The sequence below is a fragment of the Oncorhynchus tshawytscha genome, unplaced genomic scaffold (genome assembly GCF_018296145.1).
Source record: "Oncorhynchus tshawytscha isolate Ot180627B unplaced genomic scaffold, Otsh_v2.0 Un_scaffold_7589_pilon_pilon, whole genome shotgun sequence".
In the NCBI taxonomy this organism is placed as follows: domain Eukaryota; kingdom Metazoa; phylum Chordata; class Actinopteri; order Salmoniformes; family Salmonidae; genus Oncorhynchus; species Oncorhynchus tshawytscha.
In genome coordinates this window covers 545,588-561,962 of record NW_024609826.1, presented here as the reverse complement: position 1 = coordinate 561,962, position 16,375 = coordinate 545,588, and the positions used below count along the sequence as shown (strand labels likewise).

At 43.8% G+C, this 16,375-nt stretch overlaps 1 protein-coding gene across 9 annotated transcripts in view; it reads right to left on the bottom strand.

Moving 5' to 3' along the window:
* The window catches only part of snrka (SNF related kinase a), a 59,512-nt gene that overhangs the window by 41,838 nt on the left and 1,299 nt on the right, over window positions 1-16,375 (bottom strand). For all 9 annotated transcript variants that reach the window (XM_042319098.1, XM_042319100.1, XM_042319096.1 and 6 more), the window contains exon 2: window positions 15,232-15,906. In XM_042319098.1, the coding sequence (XP_042175032.1) occupies window positions 15,232-15,820 (589 nt within the window). In that variant the 5' untranslated portion in view covers window positions 15,821-15,906. The remainder of the gene's footprint in view (window positions 1-15,231; window positions 15,907-16,375) is intronic.

Sequence of the window (16,375 nt, the reverse complement as noted above, 5' to 3'; positions counted from 1 at the left end):
TAACAGAGAAGCCAGCAGAGGAAGGAAACCCCTTAGGGTTTTCACAATGAGGCCAGTAGTGATTTTAAAACATTAACAGATGGCTGTGAATGGTAGAACACTGAGGATAGATCAACAACATTGTATTTACTCCACAATACTAACCAAAATGATTGAGTGAAAAGGATGAAGTCTGTTCAGAATAAAAAGCATCCAGTTTGCAAAAAGGCACTAAACAAGTAATAATGCAAAACATTTGCCAAAAGGAATGTACTTTTTGTTTTGAATACAACATGTTGTTTGGGGCAAATCCAACAACACATTCCTGATTATTACTCTCTATATATTTCAAACATGGTGGTGGCTGCATCATGTTATGAGTATGATTGTCATTGGCAAGGACTCTCGATTTTTCAGGAATAAAACCCTGCAGAATGAAACTAACCACAGGCAAAATCCTAGAGGAACACCTGATTCAGACTGCTTTCCACCAGACAGTGGGAGATTAATTCACCTTCCAGCAGGAGAATAACGTAAAACACAAGGACAAATTTACACTGCTGTTTCTTACCAAGACAGTGAATGTTAATGCGTGGCCCAATTACAGTTGACTTAAATCTGCTTTAAAATCTATGTCAAGACTTGAAAATACCTGTCTAGTAACGATCAACAACCAACTTGACAGAGCTTGAAGAATTGAAGTCTAAATATTGTACAATCCAGGTATGCAGAGCTCTAAGAGAGACTTAACCCAAAAGATTCACAGCTGTAATACCTGCCTGCCAAAAGGTCTTTAAGATGTATTGACTCAGGGGGGTGAATACTTAACTAATCAAGCTATATTAGTTTAGTATTTAATTTTTCATATGTTAGAATGTCTTCCACTTTCACATTAGAGTATTTTATGTTGATTGTTTACAAAAAAAAGACAATTAAATCCATTTTAATTCCACTTTGTAACAATAAAATGTGAAGAAATCCAAAGGGGATGAATACTTAAATGTACTGTACATCTTCCTGGCTCCATTTCAACGTGATGATTGACAAGCACTCAAAAGGATTTATCACAACAAGGCACAGAAACAGCAGCAGGCAGTGATTATGGAGAGGATTTCTGTGCCAATGTTAATAGGGGCATTGGGGTGTGTAGTTTGCCTCCTGCGAGTGACATGAAGAGTAACAGATGTTGAGAGGAGCGAGGCAAAAAAACAGAGTAACCTGATTAATGCAGACAGCCACGTATCTCTCTCTCACACATACACACACGCACACTCACACACACTTATGCATCAGTAGAGCTCATGTAGATAATCAGTATGATGAGTATGATGAGAGCGCAGCGACCCCAGGAGATGTGGAGATCACTTGTCTTGATGAGAGAGAGCAGAGACCCCAGGAGATGTGGAGATCTCACCACTTGTCTTGATGAGAGAGAGCAGTAACCCCAGGACATGTGGAGATCACTTGTCTTGATGAGAGAGAGAGCAGTCACCCCAGGGGATGTGGAGAGATCACTTATCTTGAGCACAAATGTTCCTGGTGTACAACGTGGTGGTTGGTGTTTAAGTGCATCCAACTGAGTTGGCATAAAAGACGACAAACTTGGCAAGTCATCACTGGCAGTGAGTAGAAGAATTAGGCTTGGGCGGTGAGAGCCTTGGGAGTCACTCACTGTTGTGCAGCATGCGCCAGGTGATTTAATTACATTATGGAGTTCCACCACTAAAGTGTTTGCCAGATAGATATCTTACAGCTATTAAGTTAACGGTCTAAAATGTGCTAAATGCTCTGCAGTTGTGCATTTGGTTTGCTATTTTATTAGCTAGTTAGCTTCTTCCAAAAAAAAAAAAAAAATCAAGCATTCGCTTGGTAACAGCAGAGAATCCCCTCCTGGATCAAGAGCCTTGCTGTCTAATGTTTGTTTTTGTTACGTGTATAGTTTATGTCAGAAACTACTAAAATGTTCGCAATGCGCTGGTTAGCATTTAGTTAGTATTCTACATGGGATTTTACGTGTACTTGTTAGCATTGCTAACCTTCAGATTAGTATCAGTGGGATTTGAAAACAGCGCCCCTTGTGTTCAGTGGTGGTATTACTGAATAGGATACCAAATATCAGATTATGGCAGAGGTTGGAATGAAGGTATGACAATCTGGATACTGCCCAAGTGTAAGAAGCACACAGAAGACGTGAACAGCCACTATTAGCAGCCATGACGGAACTTCTCTCCCCACCTCATCCCCTGTCAAGCAAGTCCAACCAACCAACCAGGCCCATCACCAGAGTAGGAGCTGCAGCTCATGGACAGGGAGGTTGGTGAATCAAGCCTAGGGGCAACACTGACCAGTTACTGAGATTTACCGCCCAAAACAACTCCCTTTTCCCGGGACAAATAACAGGTGTATATAAGAGAAGTGTATATGAACTGCATGGTGTGAAATGGAACTGTTAAATGATATGCGGTGACTAAATGTGTCTTCTCTGCGGCCTCCGCATGATGACTCATCAACGCTCCGGATGGGGACAGACAGTCCGTCTCAGTATGGAGGGCAGTTCACAATGCATGTAGACCTCATCATGGTAACTTCTTTTGTCACAGGAAGGCTAGATTGTCTAGATGTCCTGGCTTATCTATTTCAGGTAATAAATTCAATGCAGTATTAGGCTTATATTTAGCTAATTAATGATGGGTTATGCATAATAAGCTTCTAATTTATAGCCTTTCTCTGTTGCTCGCACAATACTCACGTACCTGGGCTCCCCTGGCCTCTCTCCTTAAAAACACTCCTCAGCTCTTGGAGTGCCATGCAGGAAAAACCAGACTAGAATAGCTTGCTGGACATATTTTTTTAGCATTTCTCATACCAATAGGCAATTTGAAGGAAGAGGAACACAAGCTTGTTTGCTGAATGTTAAACACAGCATCAAATAGAACTCATGGGTAGTTTGAAAGAAGAGCGAACGCGATGGCGGTAGGCTATAGCAGTTATTTATTCAGACCCATAACCACTCAATCTTCATGAAGAGATAAGAAAGTCTTCTGCATCTAATACTAGTCCTGTGTTATACAACAGATGTCATTAGAATGATGAAGATAAGGACAACAAAGTGTATTTAACTGAACTGTTGAAACCAAGGAAGGAATGAAGCAACTCTAGAAAAAGAGACAGGCTAATAACAGGTATTATGCGTCAGCCTACAAATTATACAAATAGGCTCGATTATATTTCTAAATTAAAATCGAATTCACTAGCCTATACTTGTAACTTTGTAGGCCACATTGTGCTGTTACAGAACCGCAAGTTCCTTTCTGCGTTATCATGGTTTGAACGATGTGCGTAATTCCAGTTCATAAAATACTGTACTCTATTGTAACTGTTCACACTAAAAAAGGATTGGCCTACTGGAGCTAGGTTCATTTATTATTTAACAGATCATATAGCTAGCTACATCTATAGGCTTTTATGTTTTTCTGTTGTGCAGTATAGATATCCAATACATACACTGCTCAAAAAAATAAAGGGAACACTAAAATAACACATCCTAGATCTGAATGAATGAAATATTCTTATTAAATACTTTTTTCTTTACATAGTTGAATGTGCTGACAACAAAAATCACAAAAATTATCAATGGAAATCAAATTTATCAACCCATGGAGGTCTGGATTTGAAGTCACACTCAAAATTAAAGTGGAAAACCACACTACAGGCTGATCCAACTTTGATGTAATGTCCTTAAAACAAGTCAAAATGAGGCTCAGTAGTGTGTGTGGCCTCCACGTGCCTGTATGACCTCCCTACAACGCCTGGGCATGCTCCTGAAGAGGTGGCAGATGGTCTCCTAAGGGATCTCCTCCCAGACCTGGACTAAAGCATCCGCCAACTCCTGGACAGTCTGTGGTGCAACGTGGCGTTGGTGGATAGAGCGAGACATGATGTCCCAGATGTGCTCAATTGGATTCAGGTCTGGGAAACGGGCGGGCCAGTCCATAGCATCAATGCCTTCCTCTTGCAGGAACTGCTGACACACTCCAGCCACATGAGGTCTAGCATTGTCTTGCATTAGGAGGAACCCAGGGCCAACCGCACCAGCATATGGTTTCACAAGGGGTCTGAGGATCTCATCTCGGTACCTAATGGCAGTCAGGATACCTCTGGCGAGCACATGGAGGGCTGTGCAGCTCCCCAAAGAAATGCCACCCCACACCATGACTGACCCACTGCCAAACCGGACATGCTGGAGGATGTTGCAGGCAGTAGAACGTTCTCCACGGCGTCTCCAGACTGTCACGTCTGTCACATGTGCTCAGTGTGAACCTGCTTTCATCTGTGAAGAGCACAGGGCGCCAGTGGCGAATTTGCCAAGCTTGGTGTTCTCTGGCAAATGCCAAACGTTCTGCACGGTGTTGGGCTGTAAGCACAACCCCCACCTGTGGATGTCGGGCCCTCATACCACCCTCATGGAGTCTGTTTCTGACCGTTTGAGCAGACACATGCACATTTGTGGCCTGCTGGAAGTCATTTTGCAGGGCACTGCCAGTGCTCCTCCTTGCACAAAGGCGGAGGTAGCGGTCCTGCTGCTGGGTTGTTGCCCTCCTACGGCCTCCTCCACGTCTCCTGATGTACTGGCCTGTCTCCTGGTAGCGCCTCCATGCTCTGGACACTACGCTGACAGACACAGCAAACATTCTTGCCACAGCTCGCATTGATGTGCCATCCTGGATGAGCTGCACTACCTGAGCCACTTGTGTGGGTTGTAGACTCCGTCTCATGCTACCACTAGAGTGAAAGCACCGCCAGCATTCAAGTGACCAAAACATCAGCCAGGAAGCATAGGAACTGAGAAGTGGTCTGTGATTATCACATTATCACCTGCAGAACCACTCCTTTATTGGGGGTGTCTTGCTAATTGCCTATAATTTCCACCTGTTGTCTATCCCATTTGCACAACAGCATGTGAGATTTATTGTCAATCAGAGTTGCTTCCTAAGTGGACAGTTTGATTTCACATAAGTGTGATTGACTTGGAGTTACATTGTGTTGTTTAAGTGTTCCCTTTATTTTTTTGAGCAGTGTATATGATATAGGCTAACGGTACAATCATTTGGGCTTTTTTGGGCTAAGGCTCATGAAAAAGTCTTTAATGTAGGGTTCAAAATGTTTATTTTTTAATTTTAATTTTACCTTTATTTAACTAGGGAAGTCAGTTAAGAACAAATTCTTATTTTCAATGACGGCCTAGGAACAGTGGGTTAACTGCCTGTTCAGGGGCAGAACGACAGATTTGTACCTAGTCAGCTCGGGGATTTGGGGTAGCCTAGTGGTTAGTCCAACGCTCTAACCACTAGGCTACCCTGCCGCCCCGGCAGGGTAGCCACCGGCTCATCAGGCTCCGGTAGCGTCAGGATTTCATTTTCGAACAATGCTCTAATCAAATGCAGACATAGGCCTGTATATTTTATGTATATTTTTTATTTAACCAGGTAGGCAAGTTGAGAACAAGTTCTCATTTACAATTGCGACCTGGCCAAGATAAAGCAAAGCAGTTAGACACATACAACAGAGTTACACAGAGTAAAACAAACATACAGTCAATAATACAGTAGAAAGATAAGTCTATATACAATGTGAGCAAATGAGGTGAGATAAGGGAGGTAAAGGCAAAATATATATATATATATACTTTATAATGCTATTGAATAACACTTCTGGTTTGGGCAGGAAATACCAGGTTAAATCAGGAGAATAAATAATTTATTCTCGGGATGGAACGCTTGTAAAACACTGACCCCCCAGACTGACTGAGAGCCAAGGAAGACCTCACCACGTCAGGGCACGTCAGTCGGTTTGACCTGAGGTCTGAGCCATTAGAACACATGCATCCCAAAACGGCACCCGATTCCCTATTAAGTGCACTATACAGGAAATATGGTGCCACGCCATGGGAATCTGACCGTAAATAAGGTCTTCACAGGAGGAGACAGAGCACGGACCTCTAACCCCACAGTTCCTATATGAGCCAGAGGCGGCCAGCCCTAAATCCGGGTGCACACTGCACAATTTTCTTCCTGATTTAGCTGTCCCAGGCAAGTTGAGATCGGAGACAAAATCCGCACGTTGTTGCCTACTCCGGTGCGCAGACGTCACTGACCCTCGTTTAATGCGAGCTACCGATCCAAGTCCTTTGAGCAGTCCCAGACGTCCCGATATTTTCAAACACGCAGATTTTGTTCAGATAAAAACCAACAATGCTCTTGTAGTGAGATGTGCAACAACTAGTTTTTAGAACAATCAGCAATAGCCAAATGAGAGCTTGCCAGAGAAAAAGCCAATGAAGACATATCGCATCACCCAGAATGTATAGACTCAAGCAGGAGCGATGAATACTACTAATATGCGTTTGTATTTGCCAAGAACCAAAGCATCAAATCATTACAGCTCTGAAGTTCACAAGCAATGTTATTCGATTCAAACTGTATTGGCTAGATATTTGAAGTCTGTATGGCAAGTGTGAATGTCTGACTGAAAACATTTAGGAGGCTGCTTTGAGCCACAGTTTGTTCTAGCTACGTTAACAAATCACACCACATGGTTTTCGCTAGACAGTATGGTATCGAGAATCCTCACAACCTTCATGTCCTTCTCTCATCCAGGGATGAACGGTATTCCCATCTTGGTACACAAGGGGAGCTAAAAACACAGAAAAAATCCCACTGGTCATCTATTATAAGAATGCTAACAAAACTAGCATAAACTAATAGCAAATTTCAATAGAGGCTGATAGCGAAATATGCTAATGAGCAGAAAAGAAAAGAAACTAAATGACAAAACAGGAAATCCAGCTCATAAAGTTATTCAAGTATAAGTTATGCAAGTATAAGCAGTGAATTTGGGCAGGGACTGTTTATACTTTCAGAACTTGCTACCAAACTCCTGTGCGTATCAGACAGAGATTCTCTTAGAGATTATTCTGAACTGAAGACAGCTGTAACCATGTGAAGTCTTATCTTATTGGTGATAGAGTAAATGACTGTCTCATTCTGTAATGTGCCATGTATCTCAAGTACACCAATTATTTGAGTCTTAATTATTTTGTGACTAATAAATGATATTAGTTTAATTGATTCAAACACATTCCTCGTTTTACAGGGTAATTATTTGACTATATCATTTAGGTCTATTGGTAGTTATATACACTATGCATAGCACATGCTTGGGTACCAACTTGACATCTCTGATCGGCTTGCCTCAATAAATAACACTAGAACATTGGTCACCAGGATTAGCTGTTTGTATCTAGTCTATTAATTAATTGTATAAACGGTGCAAGTTAAACACATGCTGATTATAGTCATACTGAGAGGTGATGTAATGCTTGCTACATTGACTAGATTCCTCCAGAGGCATACAGGGCATGTTGCATTTATTCACATAATATTGGGAGTCAGATTGATGAATGCAGTTTATTATTATATTCAACATAATGGCTGGAAAATATACTCCTCTATAAATGGTGACCCCGCCGTTGATGGAGATTTCCACAGCCTTACAGCTGATTCAGCCAAACAAGGTCCTGAGGTGCAGTTGAGCACATCAGGAGTTATATTGTGGTAGATTAGTGAACTAACAAACTGCTGCAGAAAGGCAGCTACCCAGGAGTTTAGCTTGGTATCCAAGCCTCTCTGGACAGGTTCACAAGAGGCCTTTTCAAACTGCATTGTTCTTAGCACCAGGCTATGTTATGACAAGACTGGTCCTGGGCTAGCTTAGCCTGTGTTCACACAAGCCTTTCTTAGCCCTGGGCTAAGGATTCACACTTGTATTCCAAGCACTGTACCAAAACTTGTATCTTGCCACTGTGCAGAGAATGCTGTGCATGAACGACAAACTTTTCTGATCCAGGCAAAAATCACAACAATATTAATCAGCATCATGGATATAGCCAATTTTAATGTAAATAAAATGCTCTGAAAACAGACAAATTTAGCGTTTGCTGCCCTTCCAGCTGTAGAGTTTGCAGCTTTAGTGTTTGCAGCTTTAGAGAAGATGTTAGCCAGTCTGCTGCATAGCAACCATTTTTGTTAGGCATAGCAACAAAATGTTTTTGCACTGTTGAAAGCATTTGTTGTTTTTTGTCCTCAAAAATGGAAGGATGAAATTGTATGAATTTACTTATCAAAATAATATTCAGAACAGATTACAGGCATGTCAATTAAGTGACAGTGCAGCTTTGTGATTGGACAGTGAGGATTCTAGGCGTTGTTCTTGACCCCGTTTCATACTGGCTATTTTGGCACCGTGTTTCTGGGGCGAACCCTGAAAAGTCAGTGCTAACCCTGCTCCAGAGCAGAGCCAGCTAGTCCTAGGATAAGATTGGTGCTAGCCCACTTTAGAATGTGCAAGTGTGATCTCAGCCCCAGGTTAAAATCTCCCTGAGCCCAGGGAAGCTCTTAGCCCTGGGCTAAGGTGCAGTGTGAACAGAGGTACAACAGGGAGATGTGGCTGTGGACAAAAATGGAGTGAAAGTAGTGGGAGAACTAATTTCCTTGCTTTGACCAAGTTATGGTAGGAATCTTTGGTTAAAATAGATATTCAGTTGAGTGATTTACAGGTCAGTAGAACACACTGCCTGCTGCTATACCAGAATTAGGCCTACTGCTTTTGGTATGTCCTGAGAAATCTATTGCTTTGCCAGTTGCACACAGGGATCGTCAAGCAAACCGGAAAACGCCATTGTGTTCATGAGAGTCATCTTTCCATAGTGGTCCCTGATAACACTTGTAGGCGAAGTCATGGTGACGTTGGCTAGCTAAGCGCATGTGCAGAAACACGTTATTGGGTCTAAAGGTCATCTCACACCGAACTGCGCACATGCACCCGTCAAATCAAAGGAAATCCTTTGCTATGAAGTTAATGAATATTAATCTCAGAGATCAAAGATGATATTTCAACAAAATAATGTTGCAGGAATGCTAATCTTATGTTCCTAACTACAGAGATGATCTCAGAACAATCTGAGCTGTTGACATGGCTTGCTGAAATGACATGGAACGACCCTGATATTATGGTCACTGCTATTGCAATGGCAAGGAGCAACGCTGTTCCTGATGGAGATAAAGCCTGGTTTAGGAACCCACTTCATGAAACTCCCCAACTAACATTTCTTGTACTGACGATGCTTCCAGAGGCAGTTGGGAACTTGGTCCGGAGTGTTGCAACCGAGGACAGATTTTTTAACGCCCAACACTCAGTCCCGTTCTGTAAGCTTGTGCGGCCTACCAATTCACGACTGAGACGCTGTTATGCATAGATATTTCCACTTCACAATAATATCTTACAGTTGACCAGGGCAGCTCTAGCTGGGCATACATTTGACGAACTAACTTGTTGGGAAGGCAGCATCCTATGACGATGCCATGTTGAAAGTCACTGAGCTCTTCAGTAAGGCCCTTTTACTGCGAATGTTTGTCTATGGAGATTGCATGGTTGTGTGCTCGGTTTTATACATCTGTCACTAACGGGTGTGGCTGAAATAGCCGTATCCACAAATTTGAAGGGGTGTCCACTTACTTTTGTATATATTGTGTACTTCAGTCAATGGTCCCCATTAGCCTACATTTTACAGGACTTATTTTAAAAAGTTAATGCATCACAAGTTACTTGAAGTAGGCAATGAATTAGTTTGGACATTTTTGTTTGGCATATGACAAGGAGTGGCAAGGAGTGGAATGATAGCAAACAGGTCTGGTATGCAGGCTGATAATACTACAGACACAGAGGAATGTCTTAACGTGAGACAGTGTAAAAACAACAAACTAAAAAACATTTATTAGTTTCCCACTACAGAACGCCGAAGTAATAGCATACTCAGTGTAGGCTATAACATTCTGAATGCCCCCAACGTAAGGCTCATTTCACATTGCCCATGACACATCACACAGTGCTAAACACAGATTCAACAGAAGGTTCATCTGGAGGTCAAATGTGGGATTCACCACTGATGGAAAAAAAATCCATGGAAGCTGACGGACAGGTGGCGATTGGAAAGGGTTGCTGCCGTGCTTCGTTCTTCAGCGTGTGCTTCGTTCTTCAGCGTGTGCTTCGTTCTTCAGCGTGTGCTTCGTTCTTCAGCGTGTGCTTCGTGCTTCAACGTGTGCTTCCCAAATGGAACCCTATTCTCTTGAATAGTGCACTACTTATGACCAGAATCCTATGGGCAATGGTCAAAAGGAGTGCACTAAATAGGGAATAGGGTGCCATTTGGGATGCAACTAAAGTCATTCCCAGTCATTTTGCTCAGGTCAGTGAAAATAATAATTACTGTTAATCATCTGTATCCCTCCATCCCTCACTCTTCCCCTCCCTCCCTCCCTGTGCAATCACAGTGTGGAACTGGTTCACTCAGTCAGCTGGGTATTCTTCTGGTCACACCAGGACAGCCTTCTTCCTTAGTTAATAACACAGAGCGAGAGAGAGGGTCATTTTCAACACTATACACTGAAATTTCATTAGTGATAATCATTAATGTATGAAAATATGGAAGAGCTGGGAATCATGATGTAAGGTCAGTTGTGATTAGTGATGGGGAAATGGATCCAGTTACATCGAAATATTAAAAATGGACAATACTATATCAATATTTTGACTTACAACTATCCATTTGTAAAATAAAAATATATAAATCATAAATCCATCTTTTTAAAGTGAGCCAACATCTTTTCAGCACTTTCATTTCCATGACTTTTCTAATGCTCTCGGCTTAGACAAATAGTGAGCAATATGTCTGGAATATCAAATCATAAATATATATATTAAAAGCAGTATTGAATCGCAATACATATAGAACTGTGAGAGTCGCAATAAATATCGTATCGCCACCGAAGTATCTTGACAGTACCGTTATGTCCCTGGCAATTCCCAGCCCTCGTCCTGATTGAATCAAAGTAGTAATACATTGCATTTTAATACGTAGCCTATAAGATGAAGTGGTGATGACTTCATTTAATGAGGCTATTAATTGAGTAGCTATGTGGTTGGTACAGTAGACACAGGGCCCAAAGTAGAAAGGCTGAACTTTTGGAAAAAGTCCCACACCTGTATTAATAGCAGAAGTGTCACATCCACAGCGGCAGGCAATGTGAACCTGAGCTGTCAAGTGGAGCTGCCTGCTGAACGGATCACAGGGAGAGAGAAGCTGGGAACATCCACAGCGGCAGGCAATGTGAACCTGTCAGCTGAGCAGGCAATGTGAACCTGAGCTGTCAAGTGGAGCTGCCTGAAACGGATCACTGAACGGATCACAGGGAGAGAGAAGCTGGGAACATCCACAGCGGCAGGCAATGTGAACCTGAGCTGTCAAGTGGAGCTGCCTGCTGAACGGATCACAGGGAGAGAGAAGCTGGGAACATCCACAGCGGCAGGCAATGTGAACCTGAGCTGTCAAGTGGAGCTGCCTGCTGAACGGATCACGTGGAGAGAGAAGCTGGGAACATCCACAGCGGCAGGCAATGTGAACCTGAGCTGTCAAGTGGAGCTGCCTGCTGAACGGATCACGTGGAGAGAGAAGCTGGGAACATCCACAGCGGCAGGCGTTCAACAGTAACACTACACACACACAAAAAGAGAGAGAGAGCGATCAAAGAGCTCTGTTCTTTCTGAGTTCTGGCATGGATGCTCTCTGACCAACAGAGCTTTATAGAAGGCTGGTCTGGTGGCTGGTCAGTTCTAGGTCTATATCCATCAAGCCATGACGTGTGTACAGTACAACCTGCCAACTTGGCCACACAGACAGGCAGAATGGAGAGAGGGGTTGCTGCTCAGGGTCTCAGAGAGAAAGGGTGTTGTTAAGGTTTTAGGAAGTGAGAAATACCATTGAACCTGAGACACTGACATAAATCAAGGCTCTACTTAGATCCAAGGGGCCAAAGCAAAGAGGGTACAGACGCACGGACCTGAAAATAGCTTGTATGAAGGCTAAGTCACTTGTATGACTTGACGCAGTGGTAACTGGGAAGCTCAATGTCAAGAACCTATTGACACACCTTCGTCTCGTTCTATACTGCTGGGCTTTCCAGATCATCCTGAGCAGAGCTGCTAGAATACACCAGACCTGAAAGTTCCTCACAGCATTAGTGGAACCTGCATTAATGGGATTAGAACAGTCTGAAAACATGCCGAGTGTGCATCAGGGAGGGACCATAAACATTCTGATTATAACTCACACGATTTGTCCCTCTTCAGCCATAAAATTAAACAAGCCTGTTCCTCCACTTCACTGTAACTGGGCTCTGCACATTCATTGCATAGTAAGCATTCTCACAACATTTAGTGCATTTTTCAGGAGACAATATTTGCAGTGTGTTGCCTTTCAAAGAGAGGTTGAATATAAATACTTTCAGCTGATAGTCACAGTAAATGTCTTTCATTTTCTTTTCTTTCAACATTTTTATGCAACAGGTTATTTCTGAGGAACATTGTCTAACCATGAGTGAGTGGCACAAGGTCACCAACACCAGCTTGTTCCATCAGATGTATGGGCCAAATCCCACCCTACTATAGCACCTACCATGTGGCATCATCCTCAGACTGGGCCTCCCTGACACCTCCAGCACCACAGCCCATACAATACCCTATTCTGTCAGACTGACCTAATCCTCCTTGACACCACCAGCACCCTGTTCTGTCAGAATGACCTAATCCTCCTTGACACCTCCAGCACCCTATTCTGTCAGACTGACCTAATCCTCCTTGACACCTCCAGCACCATGTTCTGTCAGACTGACCTAATCCTCCTTGACACCACCAGCACCCTGTTCTCTCGTTACATAGGAACAAACATGGCAGCGTGACAACAAACAGCCACAGGGCTGGCAGTAGACTGTAGTGTGTCTCTCTCTCATTGGGCACATTCCAAGAAAAGTGTTCATCATAACATACACCCACATGCCCAACAGTTTCCTCTCTTTTTGTACAATGACTCTTGCTCATTCACATTCCTGGCCTCATGCTACCTCTGGTGTTCTCTGAGCAGTTACAGAAACATCTGCTGCACACTGGCTGCATCTCAAATAGCAACCTGTTCCCTAGATTGTGCATAGAGCCCTATGGGATTCTGATCAAAAGTAGTGCACAATATAGGGAATAGGATGCCATTTAGGATGCTCACTCTGCCTGGCCCTCCGTCACCAATCATAGGCGATGGAGGGCGAGGGGGTGAGAGAAAAGATGATTTTCTTTTTTTTGCCAGGCTCTCTCCCAGGAGTTCTGACTAATTATCCCCAGACAAGAGTCACCAAAACGTAATAGTACGCAAGCCTAGAGCCCCGAGACAGCGGACTAGAGCAGAGCCCCGAGACAGCGGACTAGAGCAGAGCCCCGAGACAGCAGAGCAGAGCCCCGACAGCAGAGCAGAGCCAGAGCCCCGAGACAGCAGAGCAGAGCCCCGAGACAGCAGAGCAGAGCCCCGAGACAGCAGAGCAGAGCCCCGAGACAGCAGAGCAGAGCCCCGAGACAGCAGAGCAGAGCCCCGAGACAGCAGAGCAGAGCCCCGAGACAGCAGAGCAGAGCAGACAGCAGAGCAGAGCCCCGAGACAGCAGAGCAGAGCCCCGAGACAGCAGAGCAGAGCCCTGAGACAGCAGAGCAGAGCCCTGGGTCATAGGTAAGCTCTAATCTCACACTTACACTCGGAGTGCTCATCCATCCCACCAGTCCAGGGCCAGGCAACACTGCTGCTGGCTCAATGTTTGTTCAGTGAGAGGGTGAATTGATGGATTAGAGCCAGTGAGATGGCCTGTGACACAGCTCTGGACAGAGAGGCTGCAGGATGGAATATTGATTTGGCAGGGCTATGCTGGAAACCATATAAATTGTGTGCGAGGCTTCCACTGGCTATCATGTAGAAATATATTTTAATCAACCCCACAATGTCAATAGTAAAATATTTAAATCAGGGCTTCAGCACTAGATGTTCAGTACAAACAAAGGATGGATTAACTGTTCTGCCTAGAGCCGGCGATTGTAACCGGTCTGCAATTAACAGCAGTCAGCCTTCTCTCTTCTCCTCTCTAGAGACCTTCATCTGATGCACGACAATTACAACACAACACAGGCTGCACACAGCCCCAGACCCATTACTGTAAGATGCTCTGTCATTCTTTGCAAATAAACAGTGTGTGTGTGTATGTGAGAGAGTGACCACAGTTTCCTCAGGTTACAGTTACACCCTACAAGTGTGACAGGCATAGTCAAATAGGGGAAGCAATAATGGCTAACACAAATGCTTATCGAGAGACATTATCATGCCTAGGGCCTATATTTAGAGATGTACGTGTTTATAACATTGGAGTATTGCAGACTCTCCTTTCAAATGTCTGGGACAGTGAAATGTTAAAGAAATAGGTTGTATCATAGAATATAAGTAATCAACTTACAAATAATCGGATATGTAAATGCCTGGTTTGGCACACAGGAGGTTATTGGAGAAGTCAGTGCTGCTGCTGTATGCACTACAGTCAGTCAGTCCACACAGGAAATCAATGAGCCAGTTAATTAAGTGCAATGAAACACTCTAGGCACCAACACCAGGAGAACTGGCCTTGTGTATCATAGCAACACATAGCAGTAACTTGCTTCCCTAGCTACAACATAACCTTGCACTTCTGAAATTGCAAGTTCAAAACCAGACTAAACCGTCATACATACATATAAGTAATAATTTCTAGGCTACAGTAAGGCAATGTCAAAGGTCAGCATACAACTCCATTTTTTTTTAGACTCTGCGATCCTTAGCCCTCAGCCCTTAGTCCATGCAACAATCTCACAGAATCACCATGGCCCCATTACACAGGGTTGTGAGCTTGCTGATATGAGGCCATTACCTTGAAGGGGTTTCAACACATGCCTATTAGACTAAGTGCCAAAGATTACAGCCAGCCCAGGTCAATACAATCAAACTATGACTCTAAGAGATAGACTATCTGGGGCAACAGATAGCCTAGTGGTTAAAGCGTTGGGCCAGTAACCGAAAGGTTGCTAGATCGAATCCCTAAGTTGACAAGGTAAAAATCTGTCATTGTACCCCTGAACAAGGCAGTTAACCCAATGTTCTTAGGCCGTCATTGTAAATAACAATTTGTTCTTAACTGACTTGACTAGTTAAATAAAGGTTCAATAAAATAAAAAATCTACGGCAGACAGCGTCAAATGTCATCCATCTAATGTATCCAGGCCTACAAGCTTAGATGTCTTACCTACGGCCGGAGCATCGTACTCATCTCCCAGCAGGATCTCTGGGGCAGAGTAGGCCAGCGAGCCACAGCTAGTGGTGAGCTTCTTCCCTGGCTGAAACTTGTTGCTGAAGCCAAAGTCAGTGAGCTTCACCACTCCCTGCTTCTCAAAGAACACCACATTCTCCGGCTTGAGGTCACGGTGCACCACATGCAGCCGGTGGCAGTAGGAGATGGCATGGACGATCTGGGCAAAGTACTTCTTGGCCAGCTCCTCGCTGAGGCCCTCCTCGTGCTTCATGATGTAATCGAACATGTCTCCTCCGTCGCCCAGCTCCAGGATCAGGTAGAGCTTGGTCTGCGTGTCGATTACTTCGTAGAGCCGGACAATGTTGGGGTGCTGTACCAGCTTCATACAACGCACTTCCTGGAACAGGTGACCCGTGGCAACCGTGTCCAACTTGGTCTTGTCGATGACCTTGACCGCCACCTTCTCCCCAGTGAAAACGTGGCGCGCCAGTTTGACCACGGCGAAGTGGCCCCGGCCCAGCGTCTTGTCCAGGTCATAAAGCCCTGCAATCTTGCCATCATACCCTCGTTTGAAGCCTGCCATGGCTGTGGATGGGTTTTAAGCAGTTTCGTGGGTCCACTTTACTTCAACACGTTGGATGTTAATTTCGTGCCCATGATGTCCACTTCCTAAGAGTAACAATGAGAGAAAATTACATCAGAATTTCAACAGAACAAATCTTCACTTAAAAGTGACTTGAAGGAAATGAGGCCTACCGCCTGACTCAAACCTTCATTGCGGAACATCTCACAGATTTGTACTGGGTTGTGATCATTACTTCAAACAGTTGACAAACATTCTGTTTTGCAACAGAAATGACCATTTCTATTGGGAAGGTTCAGCAAACAGTTAGGGCCCTACCTGTCCAGTAGATCTGTCCAGTAGAAACGCTAGTTTTCATTGCAAAACAGAACGTTTTGCAACTGTTTGGAGTAATGATTACACCCCTGAGTTTCTGTTGTTCAACAAAAACAAAGCCACGGGTCTAGCAGTGAAGCTCGTAGATACATGAAGAAAAACACCAAATTAACTTACAAACGGGTTGATTTAATATATGTAACGTTTAGCCTTACAGACCCACTGAGTTTCAAAGTTGCA